Genomic DNA, 15,285 nt, shown 5'->3' on the forward strand with positions numbered 1-15,285 from the left:
AGTCTCCTCAAGTGGGAACAAAAATGAGTGTGAGGCGCACAGCCATCCCGGGCACTGTGTGAATTTGGGGTGAGTTCTCTTAGTACCGCCAGCTCTGCTCCGTTTCTAGTTTTCTCGAGCGGCTGGTGCTGGCGGGCTCTTGCCAGTTTCCCCCGCGCTTCTCTCGAGCCCAGCCGAACGTGTCATCTTTGCACAACCCCCCCACCCCCCGAGGTCAGGGATGGTGGGGGCAGCGCCCCGTCCGCGCCTCGGCAGCCACTGGCCAGCAGCCGGGATCAAAGGTCGGGCAGGAGCGCCCGGGGGCCGAGCCTGCGCAGTGGCTCCGCGGGACGCGCGGGCGGCGCCGCGCGGGCTGGTCCCTGCAGCGTGCTGCAGGCCTAAGGCGGGAAAGTCTCGGCTCGGGGCGCCGCGTCCCTCCCTCTTCCTGCCCCGAGCACCGGGCAGCCCCGCGAGCCAGTCCTGTCCACCGCCCCCAGGCCCCGGGGGGAGGGGGCGAGGAGGGCCCCGGGCTTCTGACTCATCATCTCCAACCCCTTTCTCGCGCGCGCTCCAAGTCTCAGCACTTTGGACCCGGGCACTGAGGCTGGGGGGAGGCCGGGGGCGCAGCGACGGCCTCGGCGGACGCCCGGCGCGGCCGGGGGCGGTTCCCGGTCGCCGCCCGACTCCGAAGCCTCGAGGGGCGCGGGGATGCCGCCCCTGCGGGCGGCTGGCGGAGGCCGCCGCCCCGGGTGGCGGCGCGGGGCGCAGCCTGGCCCGCCCGGCGCCTCCCTGCGCGCGGGCTCAGTGGTCGCGTCCGAGGAAACTCTGGGCTGGGCCCCGACTTCCAGGGCCTCGCGTCACTCGGCACACACACAGCGCCCCCAGCGCGCTGGGAAGAGGCTCTTTATTTCCCGGCAGGCCCGGGGCTGGCGGGGCAGCCTGGGACTTGGAGTCTCTGCCCGAGTCGACAGGAAACCGGGTCCCAGGGAGAAACGACAGCGCCCAGGAACTGATGTCCGAGGAGGAGCAGCGAGCCGGGCGGTGGGAGGTGGCGCAGAGGAGGTCCCCCTAAGGACGCCCGGGCTTGGAGTGAATGGGGCTGTGAAAGGTGTTAACGAGAATTAGTAGAGGAGCCTGGAGGAAAGGAGGGAAAGTACAGAAGGGAGGAAGTGGGTTTAAGGATGGTCAGCAGGTGGGCTGCTTCGGTGGGGGGTCCCATCCGGTGAGGGAGGTCTCTGGCCTAGGTGTCGTTTCCCCTCTGATGGGCAAGACAACGGCGTCCAGTGCAAGTGAAAATTGAAGGCACTCGGCTGGGCTTCTTGTTGGTCCCTGGGGACCCCACCTAGCTTTGGAGCTGAGCTAGGGTGCTGGACAGTCTGGAGCACGTTCCTAAGTGGAAGGAGAGCTCCCTGGGGTCAGCTCACTGATTTCTTCAGCTGGCCACCACGGGGCAGTTTTCCAAATCAGGAACTTCCACCAACTCCGAGTCACCCTGAAAACCAGACAGAGGTGGGGGGAACACTCACTTGAGGGGCTGAGAAAGGAGAAATCCCAGATGAAAGCAGCTTCCTCCTCCTCTCCCATTCTTTCCCTCATATGTAGACAGCTTCCACCACACTTCTAGTTGCAACCACTTGGATCCCCAGATCCCCTTTACCCCCCACTAGGAAACCAACCAGTTTCAGCCCAGGGCTCCACCCTTCCTAGCCTCCCCTTTCTCCACTTAAGTGCCAATGACCAGGATAGCCAGGGAAAAAATAAGTAGCCAGGAGCTGCTGGGTGCTTTCTCCCCGCCCTCATACCTCCTGCAGCTCCTGATAGTGCAGAGTAGGGCTCCTGCAGCATCCTGGCTTCCTCTGGCTCAGCAGGAAGAGAGAGAATGCAGAGACCAGACCTCCTCCTAGGGTGAAGGCCTCGGTGCTGAGCTCCAGGACCAGCATGCCCGCCTGTTGCAGGGAGACAAAACTGAAATTACTGTTAACAGAAGTTACCCAGCACTTGTTCTTGCTAACTTTCTACTCGTCTTTTCTTGTCTCCCATCCACCCACCTTTTCCTTTTTTGGTCACACCCAGTGAGGCTCAGGGGTTACTGCTAACTCTATACTCAGGAGGTGCTCGGGGGGATTATATGGGATGCAGGGATTGAGCCCTGGTCGGCTGTGTGCAGGGCAAACACCCAAACTGCTGTACTATCACTCCGGTCTTCATTTTATTTTTTTTGAGTCACCCTCCAGAAGTGCTCATTGGCTTACTTCTGGCTCAGTGCTCAGGGGACCAGATAGGGATGCCGGGGATCGAACCCAGGTTGACTACATGCAAGGCAAATACTTTACCTACTGTACTATTTCTCCTACCTGGGAAGGGGTCTTTGGGGCAGGTCCCAAGAAGGTCTTTATCAGCTCGATCGCCACCGCAATGAAGCCCAAGAGTAGACTGAAGGTGTTGAGTACCATCATGGCCTGCACCTGCCAGTGAGCCAGCTTAGCCCTGCCCAGCCTTAAGGACACACTGCACCCCAGACCCCATCTGCGACCTGGAGAAACATAACTTCACTTCCCATTCCATCCAGTCTACATCCAAATAGGAGCACCAGTCCTTTAACTTGCTTCTCAGGTCTTTTAGGTCAGTCAGGGACAGAGACCTGACAGAATTTGTCAGACTTAAAGAGCCACTTACTCCTTAGGCGCGTGCGTATGAGTGTGTATGAGAGAGAGAGAGAGAGAGAGAGAGAGAGAGAGAGAGAGAGAGAGAGAGAGAGAGAGAGAGAGTGTGTAATGGGGTAAGGATACTATAGCATTCTCTCCAGTTTCCTCTCACCTTCCAGATTCTGGGTACTCTGCGAACTTCCAGGGTAACAATCCCAGCGAGGAAACCCTGGTGGTGAGGAAGTGTTGGTCTCTGGTACCCTCAGGCAAGGGAGCCTCTTACCACCTTCCTCCCACCCTCCTTTGTGCAGATCTTACCAGGGCTGCAGGCCCAAGTGGTAGAGCTGTGGTCATGTGGCAAGCAGAGTTCAGGCAGGCAACTGAGACAGCGAATGGCACTAGAGCCACTGCCAGCCATATTTGGCTCACCTGGGAGTCAAAGGAAAGTTGTCAAGGACCTGCCTTCCTCCTCCCAACCTGGAGATCAGCAATTGACAAGAACACGTGGGACCGGAAGTAGTCAACCAAAAGTAATCAAGGAAAGGAAGAGTTATTTTGTTTTCTTCTGCCTCCTATCAGTGTTTTGTTATTTAGCTGGCCCCACATGAAGGCAACTACTACTTGAGGATTAAAGGTCTTGCTTTGTTCCTTCCATTCCCGCTACCCTCCTCCCACTCAGAGGCTAGCAATTTCAGGTACATAGAAGATGAGCAGGAAACTCCCATGGAACTGAATTGGGAATTAAGTGGACCTGCTGGAGTTTAGGGTGGGGCAGCCTGGCCTCACCGCCAGCACCAAGAGACGCCCACTCTCCTTGTGCCTTGCCCAGGACTGTAGCTGTTCCAAACGAGAACGGGGTCCCTTCTGCTCTGGGAGACCAGTTCTCTCCTCCATGGTTCCCTTAACCCTTGGATGTTGGTGCTTCCTAGATGGGGAAAAATACATAATAGCATGTAGCAACATTTCTTGCAGCTGCACCCCTGCCCCCCCATCCCCCACCCCCCTCATTTCTAAAATTCACTGAGTCTAAGCTCAGTCTCACACCTACCTAGTCTGAGGCAGCAACTTCTGATGGGTGGGACCCTGTCGCTCCTGGAGCTCCTGGTGGGCCCTGGTAGCTCAGAGCAGTTGACAGATTTGTCCTGGCAGAGACAGACTGTCAGGGCTGGGGTGTGATGGAGCAAAGGTCCCTGTGAGGGCCATTGGCTCCAGGGAGTGGCTGTGGGTAGACACCACCCTCAGGTCACTCCTTAAGACACTCAGTCCTGTCTCACTGTTTCTGCCCGAATCTTGGAATTCCTGGATTACTCTTCCAAACACCTCATCTATGGACCCTTCCATCCATAATCCCAGTTTAAGCCCACTCCCCACCCCCATTTCCATCCATTCTTTCTCCTGTTTTTGATTTCATCCTTTGAGTTTTTCCTGTTCCCTAGGGAGCTCCCCATTACTGTCTGAACTGATTCTTCTCTTGACCAATTGTAACTTTGTCCCAAGACCAGGTAAAGTCTGGCTTCCTGTCTCTTACTTTCTAGACAGTTTCTCTTTTCTTCTAGGTGTGTGTGTGGGGGGGGAGGGGTAGCACACCCAAGGGTACTCAGAGCTACTCCTGGCTGTGGACTGTGTGGTGCCAAGGATGGGACCCAGGCCTCCCACATACAAAATGTGCACTTAGCCCACTGTACCCTCTCTCTTGCCCTCCTTCCTTTCTTGAAGTATTTACTCTGGATGAGACACTAAGTGGATGGGAAACCCTGTTTATAGTAGGGAATGTTTCTGACTCAGCTTATCACCTGCAACTAGATATGTGTGGAATATGGTTCCAAACAGTTAGTCTTGGGAAGGGCACTATTGAAACATTATTTATTTATTTTTTTTTGAGAGATAGATGTTGCTTTGCAGTTGGGTAGAGCCACATTCTGAGCTGTATGGCCTTGGATACATTTATTCTACCTATTTGAACTTCGGTTTGGTCACACTGAGTGATAAAAGGGAACTAATAACATGGCTGAGAAGAATTGTTGACTCATGTGGCTGCTTAATAAGTATTAGTGGTTATTATAATGAGGTCATGCTGATGTGGCTGATGCCCATAAACTAAAGGGCTTATTCAGTAATGAAGCCAGAGACAGTTACTTCTAGGGTCAGAAGCAGAATCAGCTGGCCCGAAAATATATTCTCCTTAGACCAAAAAGAGGAAGGGCCCCTCTAGGTGCAGAGTTTGAGGCACAGAGGCAATCGGACTTTTGTCTAAATCCCAGATCTCTCTGGGTGACCTTGGGGCAAGTTACCTGATCTGTTTCCTTATCTATACAGGAAAGTTAATAATACCAATCTTAAGGGGTTGCCTTAAGTATTTAAAAGAGGAAATGCCTATGAACCAGCTCAGCCCAGCACCTGGCAGATAAGTGCTCACTAACTGTTAGGGGCTATTGTCACCATTACTACCAGTGACAGAAGACCTGAGTCAGTACCAGGAGGGAGGCCCTTGGGAGGCAAGAGGTCTTCACCCTGTCGAGCCTAGGGTCAACATTCCTTGGAAACTTGTGTCTGTTCTTTATTTCCTGGAAGAAAAAAGTCCCAGGGAAAGGGACCACGAGAACCGCCGTGTCTTTTCCCTCCTTGCTCCCCTCTGTGCACTGATTTTTATGGTGGCCGTAGCCTGGCAGAATGTGGGATGAGGATATCTGGGGTGGCAGGCCAATGGCCCGAGACTCCTAGTGCCTGATTCTCCAGGATGAGCCTGTTAAGCTAGGGGTACCGATTCTAGTTCAGTGCTGCCGCAAGCATTCCAGACTACCCAATAATGCTGCCCCTGGACCGGCGGCATTCAGAGCATGCTGCTGAAACAGGAGTGGACCGTTTAGGAGGAAGACCGGGTCTAGAACTCCCGCGAGGCGCGGTCCATCATCCGCCACCTCCCCCCGCGCCTCCCCAGCGCTGAGCACAGTGCCGGGGTACTTGGTAAGCGCTCAGTAAATATTTATTATATTGAAGAGCCATCGGAGCGACTTAAGGAATGGGAAAACAGAATCTGAGAGGAAGGAGCAGGGCTTGTTGTTTATCAAGAACAGAAGGGACCCAAGAGTAACTTTAATCATGTTTCTTATATGGCAGACATGAACTATCTCTCCCAATCGCCCCTCCTCCTCCCCCCAAAAGAGAGAGAGAGAGAGAGAGAGAGAGAGAGAGAGAGAGAGAGAGAGAGAGAGAGAGAGAGAGAGAGAGAGAGAGATTGATTGCAAGGGAGAGGCTTTGAGATAAAACCCCAGGAAGAACTTCCCGAGTCTGTGCATGTTGGGGCAGAAAGAGCGGCAGCGCCAACTCCTTCCCTGGTATGTCCGGGTTCGGGTGGGAGGGGCACCCCGCTTGGAGGCTGGGGGAAGGACGAGATGACCTTTCAAAATCTCTTCCAGTCTCCTGTTGGACTCGTCCGCGCGCCCCACCCCCGCTCCCTCCCGCCCGCCCGCCCTCGCGCAGCGCCCCCCGTCCCCGCGCGGCCCGCACCCCGCCCCTGGCGGCCGCCTCGCGCGGCTCCCGGGGTCCCCCGCTCCGTGTCCCCGGAGCCCGCGCCCCGCGCCCGCGCCCGCTCCCGCGCGGCTCGCAGCCCCGCCGCGCCGCCCCCCGCATGCTAATGGCCGGGCCGCCTCCCGCCGCACACAATGCGGGCCAGGGCCGGGGGCGGGGGACCGGGGAGGGGGCGGGGGCCGGGCCGGGGGCGGGGGGGGCCGGGGCCCGGCGCATCTCCCCCGGCCCCACGTAACGCTGACGCCCGCGCCGCCGGCCCGCCGCCCGCCGCCGCCGCCGCCCGCTCCGCCGCCGCCCGCCCGGGGCCCGTGAGTAGCCGCTGCCCCCGCCGCCGGCCCCCCCCCCTCCGCCACCCGCCCCCGCCCCGAACCCTCCCCCCGCCCGGAGGGGGGGCCCCCTCGGCGCGCCCGGCTCGGAGCAGGTGCAGGGGGCGGGGGCGGGGGAGGGGCGCCGGCGCGGCCCCGAGCAAACTTCGCCCAGAGCGCCTGGGGGGGCGGGCTGGGGGCGGCGGCCTCGGAAGCCCCGGGAGCTCGGGGGGCCTCCGGGGAGGGGGGGGGCCCAGGTGGGGGAACCGGGAGCGCGGACAGCGGGAGGGGAAAGGCCAGCTCCGGGGCGGGCGGGGAAGGAGGGGGGGCGCTGCCGGGCGTCTTTGTAGGGGCCCGAAGGCGGGGAGCGAGGGGCCTGGGGGTGCCGCGCGGGCGGCCGAGCCGGGAGCCCGAGTGGATGAGCCCCCCTCCGGCCCCCCCCCGCCCCCCCACCGCCCGGCCCAGGTAGGGCTGCCGGAGGAGGGGGAAGGGACCCAAACTCTCCGGGAGCGGGGATGGGGGAGGGGAGAGGATGGGGGGGTGCTTCCCTCTCTGCGTCCCAAACAAAGTGTCACAAAGAGCTCGGCCGGCGGCTGCAGCGGAGGCGGCTGCAACTCCGCTTTTGTTCTCCCGGCCCGGGGAGCTGAGCCCTGGCCTCCCAGTCTCTCTAGCCTGCCCCCCCCGCCCCCCCACCTCATCCTTCTGGCTCGTCTTCCCGGGAGGGGGTCCGGGTGCTGCTGGAGGAAGCGCTCGTGCAGAATCACTGGGCCTGCCCCACTTGCCAACCGACTTCTGGGAGAGCGATTTTCCCAGAGGCCTTCCTGCCCCCCCCCTTTAAACCCCCCCCCCCCAATCTGGAAGGGTGCTCAGACTCGGGCTTCTCTGGGGTCATCAGCTCCAGGTATGGGGACTTTGGGCGCACTGCCTGCCCCCTCCCCCCCAATACCAGCCCTGCACAACTTTGAGGAGAGGGGTCAAGTTGGGACATGCCTCTGGGATGCTATTCGTCACAGTAGGGCGGCAGTGGGTGAGCCGCCTCAGCTTCCTCTCCTGCTGGTGTGTGTCCATGACTAAGGTTCCATGCCCCCAGTACAGGGCAGTGAGTGTGGAGGGAGGGAGGGAGGGAGGCAGCACCGAGTTTCAGTCTAAAAGGTGGGCAGTCTGTGGGGTGGGATTAAGCCACCTAAGCTGTGTGGAGCAGAGGGCTACCAAGCAGGGTGGGGTGGTGGCCCTGCATGTCATTTGTGGGGTCCCCCTAAAGGTGGCCTCCTAAGCAGCTCCTTTTCCTTTTGACCCCACCTTGTGCCACCATGTTCATTATTATTGTTCGCCGCCTTGAAGGTGGAGGATCCTTAACAGAAAAATGGAATATTAGAGATGTTCATTGACAGAGGCCTAGTCAACGCCGGAGCCCTGAACTCTTGCCCCTTACACTTTGCCCCTAAAACCTGTGACCCACAACGGCTGCGGCCTGATCTTCGTGGTCTTCCAGTCAGCTCTAGTGTGTGTAAACTGTCCCTGTCTGAGTCTTTTCACCAGCCCCTCCGCCTTTTCCTCTTCGGGAAGGTCTGGTGGATCACGCTCTTTCCCTACCAGCTTTCTGGGCACATCAAATTAATTTGCCTGTTGCTTTGGAAAGATTTTTTTTTTAATCCCCATCCCTGGCCCTGCCTCCCTGTAGAACCCAAATAAGGGCAAGATAACCCCCTTTTCCCAGTGGAGATGGAAAGTAGGTCAGTGCTACTATCAGACCCAGTCTCGTGGAATGGTGTTTAGGGCCTTGAAAACTCTGTGATTTATTGCCCACAAGCAGTATATGCATGGCCTGGGTTGTAAGCCAGCCCAAGAAGCTCAGGCCCTTCTGTGAAGATAAATTCATGGGATCAGATGGTGGGGACCTGGTTTGGTGGAGAGCTGATTAAGGGGCCATGACGTGACCCAGGAGAGTCAGCCCATGGGTTTTGCTGATTTGAGGTCACACGCTAGGGAAACTTCTGCTGGGGAATTCAGCATCAGTTTGGGCCGCCTTTGCGTATCACTGTATTTTCCAGCCTGGAAACTGCTCTGTGCAACATGGGGTGTTTTTTCGTTTGTTTTCATTTGGGGGCCACACCCAGTGGTGCTCAGGGTTTACCTCTGGCTCTGTGCTCAAGGGTCATTCACTCTTGGCAGACTCGGGGGACCTTATGGGGTGCTGGGGATTGAACTTGGGGCAAACGAGTACAATGCAAGCGCCCTACCGACTATACTATCTTTTTGCCCCAACATACGGTTTTTGTTTTTGTTGGGGTGGGTGGGGCAAGTTTTACCCCATTCTGTTTGTCATGAGGCCAGCCTCCCATGAGATATTCTGCTTGCCAAACCCACAGGCAGGCTTAAGGGTCCTAGAATCTTCTCAGAATCAGAGTATGTGCCCATAGGTTTAGTCAGCTATGACCATGCAGTATTCCCAGCCTCCCTCCTCCTCCCCCACCATCTGCTTCCTCTGACTACACCAGATTGGCTGTACACCAGGATGTTCCGGGAATCCCCAGGAGAGCAACAGAATGTGATGGACCCAAATATGATGCCTCAGTAACTCATTCCAGGATGTACAAACTGTAACTGTCAGGACACTCCTTTAGCTAATTAAAATTCTTCTAGTGACATCTATTTTCTATTACATGTATCTATTTTCAGTGACATCCAAGAGGCCAAATAATCTCAGTGGTACCACGATTGTTTTATTTTTATTTTTTTTCCCTCCTCACTATGGTTGCCAGAAAGGAATTTTTAAGAATTCTCTAGCTTTTCTCACGGCCTTCTCTATGGTGCTAAAATGGCAAATATGGCCCTTCTATCACCTCAGAGCTCTATCTATGGTACTGTGGTGGCCAAAGTGGCTCTTCTGGTAGCCCACTGCACTCTCCATGGTACTGAAGGAATGACCATTTGTTTTTTAATATATCTCCGGGGTCCAGAAGAGTAGCCAGTCTCAGAACCGCAACACTTGTGAGCTGGAAGTCCCCATCAGTATAAATTAGTCAAACCCTCCTATTTTATAGTTGAAACTGAGAGGGTAAGTAAACCTTACTGAAGGTTGCAGAGCTACACATGGTCAGATTGGGCCCAATGGTCTGGGGCCTCACATCCTTGCTCTGACACCTCTTGTGACATGACTTGAGGAACCTGGCAAGGACCTTGGTTCTGGGAAAGGGCACTCGTGGAGGACCCGCAGATAGGGGTGGATGCTCTGAATTTGGAGCCAGAGAAATCCAAATATCAAAAGTGGTAATGCTAGTTGTTTAGCGACCTTCGGGCAAGGACACTCAGTTAATTAACCTCCTGTTAATAAAATCCTCATAACCCGGATTCCACATGTAACAGGTTTCTGCCCCTTCAGGGAGTCCTATCACATCCATTAAATGTCAAAAGTATAGGCCCCTTGGACTTGCAGGGCCTTTTCTCTTTGCTGATGATAAGCAGGGCTGACTCAGACCCAGTTACCTTCTATTAAAAATCCTGAAGGAAACTAACGCTGGCTTCCTTTTCTTTCTCAGCAGCCCATCTTTCAGCTTCACAATACCTATTGTAAAGAAGTTCTTTATATCTCAGAGATTCTTTCCATCTCAGGCAAAACCTGAACCAAACCACCTTAGGGCCCCCGTATCTCCCGCCTCCATACAATAAATTCTCTATGTAAGCAGGAAGGTGGACTGGCTGATTTCTGGTCTTCCATCTCAGGCCTTCCCCCCCCCCCCCCCCCCCCAGCGGATCTGAATTCTGCTTCTAAATCGGCACATTCACCTCCACGGTTTAAGAGTCAGTCAAGTGCCCCTCCGCCCCCTCCCAGCCCAAGCCTTGTCCTCTCCCGTGCTCTTCTCTCTCCCTCTGAACTGGAGCTCTCTGCACATCCCTGGCCCAGGGAATTTTAGCCGGGAGAATTTTAACCCTCTCCTGCCCAGCGCTCCAGCCCAACCCCTATCTGCGCAGATGGCCCGGCCCCGCCCCCCGTCCCTCACTCCAGCCTCTCGAGCTCCGAGCCAGTGTAATCCTCCTCTTGTGTGCGGGAGCCTCTCCCCTGCCGAGAGGAGGAAAGCCTGCTTCGGAGCAGCCTTGGACAAAGGGGCTGAGATGCCCCATCAAACTGCAGGCTCCAAGGTTTGAAACACGGGAATCAATGCTAGCTGGTATTTGGCAGGTCTTTTTTTTTTTTTTTAACCCGGTCCCAGGCCAGCAGCGTCCCTTAACTTGCACTCCTCCCCTAACTCTCTGTTCATTGCCTCTGCCTCTGATTTTCTCCCCCTTCGTGCCCCTCCCCCTATGTCTGTCTCCAGACTCGGCTGCTGGGAGGTGTTTCTCTCCCATGCATGAATGAGTCTCTGTAATGAATGGAAATGAATGGATCAGGAATCCAGGCGGAGGGAGGGAGAACGAGGGGGAAAGATAGAAAGAGAGAGGGTAAGGGCAGAACGAAGGTCTGTTAAGCCTGGAAGGATGTTTCGCTAGCTGGCCAGGGGGACGGGGAGCAACTGGTCCCACTTGGGGAACTGGGGAGCACACCCCAAGCCCTTTCTTTCCATTTGCTCGCGGCTCGGCACAGCCCCAGCTAAATGCGAGAGGGGTAGAGAAGGGGTGTACTCAGAGGTCTCCCTTAACCCCAGGGGGACGGTGGCCGCGGAGGTGGTGGTGCCGGTTCCTCAACAGGCCTTGAAAACAACAATTGGGGGTGGAGGGGGAAGAGCTGGTCTGTTTGGGAACTTTGTGAATTTGGCAAAGCAAGGACCGGCAGTCTTGAAACCAGCAGCCCCCTCTTTTCTCCAGAGGCAGCACGAGATCAGGGCTCCGTTTCTGAGATAACAGGATGCCAACCGAGGCTGGGGTTAGGGGTGACCGTGTTCACTGATGAAAATAAGGGCTCAACTTTTCCTTCACATCTGTCTCTCTTGCTTTAGCTCTTCAGCACCTGTTGCCTTCACTAGCAGCTTTTCCTCCTCTTCTTCCCTGCACTCCCCAGAACCAAAGAATGTGAAGGGGGTCCATGGAGGTGAGTGAAGCTCGGGCTGTACCTAGACTCTCTCCCTCCCCCCTCTCCCCGCCCTCTTCCTCCTCCTCCTCCTCCTCTCTCTGTCTCTGTCTCTCTCTCCCCGTAATTAGAACTGGTCGCCTATTCCTTGGCCCCGACCTCCCAATTCCCATTTACCCTCCACTTTCCCTAGGTGAGTGGGGATGCACTCCTAAATTTTCTCGTTCAAGCTCCATCCAACCCACCCTCCCTCGGTGGCTTCTGTGCGTGCCCCTGCGTTCCCCACAGCTCGCCCCCTCCCCCTTTTTTCCTCCTTTGGGTCTACTCACATCTTTCTCCGCAGGGCTCACGTCCCCGCGCCACGGGCGGCCACCTAGCGCCATCACCACCGGCCTTCGAAGGCGAGCTGGATCTGCAGCGCTACTCCAACGGGCCGGGCGTGAGCGCCGGCTCTCCGGGAATGGGAGCAGTGTCCTGGTCTGAGAGTCGCACGGGCGAGCGGCGCTTCCCCTGCCCGGTGTGCGGGAAGCGCTTCCGCTTCAACTCCATCCTGGCTCTGCACCTGCGGGCGCACCCGGGCGCCCAGGCCTTCCAGTGCCCGCACTGCGGCCACCGGGCAGCGCAGCGCGCCCTGCTGCGCTCGCACCTGCGCACGCACCAGCCCGAGCGGCCCCGCAGCCCCGCCGCGCGCCTGTTGCTGGAGCTGGAGGAGCGCGCGCTCCTGCGCGAGGCCCGAATGGGGCGGGCCCGAGGCTCGGGGGGCGTGCAGTCCCCCTCCGTCCCCGAAGGCCTGGCCAGATCCCAGGCCCACTCGTCGTCGTCGTCGTCGTCCGCCTTCCGCTGCCCCTTCTGCAAGGGCAAGTTCCGCACGGCGGCCGAGCGCGAACGCCACCTGCACATCTTGCACCGGCCCTGGAAATGCGGCCTGTGCAGTTTCGGCGCCAGCCAGGAGGAGGAGCTGCTGCACCACAGCCTGACGGCCCACGGGGCTCCCGAGCGCCCCCTGGCGGCCGCGTCGGCGCCACCCCAGCCGCCGCCGCCGCCGCCGCCGCCGCAGCCGCAGCCACAGCCACAGCCACAGCCACAGCCACAGCCACCCGCGCCGGAACCCAGATCCGCTCCGGAGCCTGAGCCCGAGCCGGAGCCCGAGCCCGAACGCGAACGCGAACGCGAGGCCACCCCCGCCCCGGCGCCCGCCGCACCCGAAGAGCCGCCGGCGCCTCCCGAGTTCCGCTGTCAAGTGTGCGGCCAGAGCTTCACGCAGTCCTGGTTTCTCAAGGGCCACATGCGCAAGCACAAGGCCTCCTTCGACCACGCGTGCCCCGTGTGCGGCCGCTGCTTCAAGGAGCCCTGGTTCCTGAAGAACCACATGAAGGTGCACGCCAGCAAGCTGGGCCCGCTGCGGGCCCCCGCGCCCGCCACGGGGCCCGCGCGCGCCCCCCCGCCGCCGCCCGACTTGGGCCTGCTGGCCTACGAGCCACTGGGCCCCGCGCTCCTGCTGGCCCCGGCGCCCAGCCCGGCCGAGCGCCGGGAGCCCCCGAGCCTCCTGGGCTACCTGAGCCTGCGAGGAGCCGGGGAGGCGCGGCCCAACGGCGAGGGCGCCGAGCCGGGCGCCGGCCGCAGCTTCGGGAGCTACTGCCCGCTGCCCTCCGCGCTCCCGGCCCGCGCGCGCAGACACCGCACCGAGGAGCCGGAGGAGGAAGAGGAGGTGGTGGAGGCCGAGGAGGAGAGCTGGGCCCGGGGTGGTCGCACGCTGGGCCCTCTGGCGTCCATGCATCCACGGCCAGGAGAGGGGGCCGGGCCCACGGCGCCTGCCGCGGGGGCCGCGGCGCGACCCGCCGCCTCGCAGGGTAGGTCGGGGGCTCCTCTGCCGCCTCACACGCCCCCAGCTCCACTCGCAGCATCTCCAGCCCCACAAAGCTTTCTGGGACAGGGGAACCTAGCAGGGTGTCGGGGGGCGCAGGGGTCCTCTCTGACGCCCTTAATGTGTGCCTTGCAGAAGAGAATGGGCTGCTCGTTGGAGGGGCGCGGCAGTCTGAAGGGGGCCGGGGTGCCACTGGCAAGGATTGTCCCTTCTGCGGGAAGTCTTTCCGCTCGGCGCATCACCTCAAAGTGCATCTTCGAGTGCACACAGGTGAGGGGGGCAGGAGAGGAAGCCCGGGCGGATGGGTGGGGTGGTTGTCTCCAGGGGGTGGCAGTGGGGGGCGGTGAGGCACGTGCTTCTACATGAAAGCGCAGGGGGCGGCAGAGGCCGTATTTCTTCCCTGGTCCTCAGGGTGTCCGTCGAGCGGAACGAAGGTGAGGGGCCATGCCTTGATCGCGATGTTGCACCCCTCTCCCCCCAGGTGAACGCCCCTACAAGTGTCCACACTGCGACTACGCTGGCACCCAGTCTGGCTCGCTCAAGTATCACCTGCAGCGCCACCACCGGGAGCAGAGGAGCGGGGCAGGGCCCGGGCCACCCCCGGAGCCGCCCCCCGCACCCCAGCGGGGCTCCGCCAAGTCGGCCCCTCCGCAGCCCGCGACCTGGGTGGAGGGCGCTGCCAGCCCGCGGCCGCCGTCGAGCGGCGCCGCCGCGCCGGGGCCCCGTCGCAAGCCCGCCAGCCCCGGGAGGACCCTGCGCAACGGGCGAGGCGGTGAGGCCGAGCCCCTGGACCTGTCCCTGCGGGCGGGCCCGGGAGGTGAGGCCGGGCCCGGGGGTGCCCTCCACCGATGCCTCTTCTGCCCCTTCGCCACTGGCGCCCCCGAGCTCATGGCCCTGCACCTGCAAGTGCACCACAGCCGCAGGGCCCGGGGCCGCCGTCTGCCCCCGGCCGATGCCTCGCCCTTCGCCCGAGCGCCCTCGGGGGAATCGCCTCCCAGCCCTCCGCAGGAAGGGGAGGAGGGCCCGGGGCTGTCGAGGTCGGGAGAGGCCGGGCTGGGGGGCCAAGAACGGTAGGGAGCCCGCTTAGGGCCACTTAGCTTAGTGAGCTCACCCCGCCGGAGCGGGGGAGCGCTAGAGGTAGTTGGGTAGAGCAGCCAGCAGGGGGCAGCGTGGGACCCGTATCCCAGCCCCAGGCGGACCGGAGGTGTTGGGGGCGGCGGGCATAGAAGGGTGGGCGGGCAGTACCCCACCCGGCCCAGGGGAGAGTCACAGTGCCTTAGAAGTGGCAGGGGTGAGGATCAAAGAACGGGGTCCCAGGGCTGGCAGAGAGGGTGGTGCCTCCGTGGAGGAGCCTTTCTGCCAGTCTTTGCTGGTCCATAGGCGTGAGAGTTTATTTTTGTACAATGGGTGGGGGTGGGGGCACTGTACCCTTCTAGCCCCTTCAGGGGCCCTGTAGACCTCGCTATTTTTGGTACAATTCCTGTCATTCCCTGTCGCAGAGTTGTGTCCCCAATAAACAGGTGTCTTGAGGCACAGGGCACTGTGTCTGTCTGCCTCTGTCCTGTCCCCCTGGGACCGTAATGTCCAGAAAACAGTCATCTGCAGGGCTTGATGAGAAAGGCGGCTCCTGTCTTCACCCGTCTAGATTTCCCATTCAGCAGCCCCAGGATTGACCCTGGAATTAGCATTTAACAAGTAGCCCTGGGGATCATTATGCAAGGTGGTCTGAGGACCTCCTTTTATTTTATTGTTGGGTTTTTGGACCACACCTCTTGGTGCTTGGGGGAACTGCCAATTCTGTGCTTAGGGGCCACTCAGCGGTTAGTGTTTTGGGGAACCATGTGTGACAGGGTTTTTTTTTTTTTAAAGCTAACCGTGTTTGGCCACCCGTGAGGCAAGCACCTCATCCCCTGTAATGCCTCTCTAGCCCTCTCAATTTTTTTTTATGCTTTTTGGGTC

At 59.4% G+C, this 15,285-nt stretch overlaps 2 protein-coding genes across 3 annotated transcripts; one reads left to right on the forward strand and one right to left on the reverse strand.

Moving 5' to 3' along the window:
• Positions 1-1,398: 1,398 nt before the first annotated feature.
• TMEM253 (transmembrane protein 253) lies at positions 1,399-3,538 on the reverse strand. Its single transcript, XM_056133469.1, has 6 exons — positions 3,411-3,538; positions 2,943-3,053; positions 2,797-2,853; positions 2,334-2,444; positions 1,782-1,925; positions 1,399-1,471 (listed from the first exon to the last, which is right to left on the reverse strand). Exons 1-6 carry the CDS (start codon positions 3,516-3,518, stop codon positions 1,412-1,414), a joined length of 591 nt encoding a protein of 196 aa, XP_055989444.1. The 5' UTR covers positions 3,519-3,538; the 3' UTR covers positions 1,399-1,411.
• A 2,281-nt stretch (positions 3,539-5,819) lies between these two features.
• On the forward strand, positions 5,820-14,864 carry ZNF219 (zinc finger protein 219). 2 transcript variants are annotated; one of them, XM_056133457.1, is made up of 5 exons: positions 5,820-5,959; positions 11,392-11,483; positions 11,806-13,312; positions 13,462-13,596; positions 13,808-14,864. In XM_056133457.1, exons 2-5 carry the CDS (start codon positions 11,478-11,480, stop codon positions 14,398-14,400), a joined length of 2,241 nt encoding a protein of 746 aa, XP_055989432.1. In that variant the 5' UTR covers positions 5,820-5,959; positions 11,392-11,477; the 3' UTR covers positions 14,401-14,864. The 2 variants fall into 2 exon arrangements, with proteins under 2 accessions (XP_055989432.1, XP_055989431.1); XM_056133456.1 differs by lacking the exon at positions 5,820-5,959 and adding an exon at positions 6,102-6,460.
• Positions 14,865-15,285: the final 421 nt, after the last annotated feature.

Source organism: Sorex fumeus, unplaced genomic scaffold (assembly GCF_029834395.1).
Source record: "Sorex fumeus unplaced genomic scaffold, SorFum_2.1 ptg000098l, whole genome shotgun sequence".
Taxonomy (NCBI): Eukaryota; Metazoa; Chordata; class Mammalia; order Eulipotyphla; family Soricidae; genus Sorex; species Sorex fumeus.

Excerpts from the sequence above, each read along its gene's own strand:
- TMEM253 (XM_056133469.1), bottom strand. The coding sequence starts at position 3,518 with ATGGAGGAGAGAACTGGTCTCCCAGAGCAGAAGGGACCCCGTTCTCGT. Across the intron at positions 3,054-3,410 it reads GGCGTCTCTTGGTGCTGGCG|GTGAGCCAAATATGGCTGGC; the intron begins GTGAGGCCAGGC and ends TTTGACTCCCAG. Across the intron at positions 2,854-2,942 it reads CACTTGGGCCTGCAGCCCTG|GGTTTCCTCGCTGGGATTGT; the intron begins GTAAGATCTGCA and ends CCTCACCACCAG.
- ZNF219 (XM_056133457.1), top strand. Across the intron at positions 13,313-13,461 it reads GCGACCCGCCGCCTCGCAGG|AAGAGAATGGGCTGCTCGTT; the intron begins GTAGGTCGGGGG and ends TGTGCCTTGCAG. Across the intron at positions 13,597-13,807 it reads GCATCTTCGAGTGCACACAG|GTGAACGCCCCTACAAGTGT; the intron begins GTGAGGGGGGCA and ends CTCTCCCCCCAG.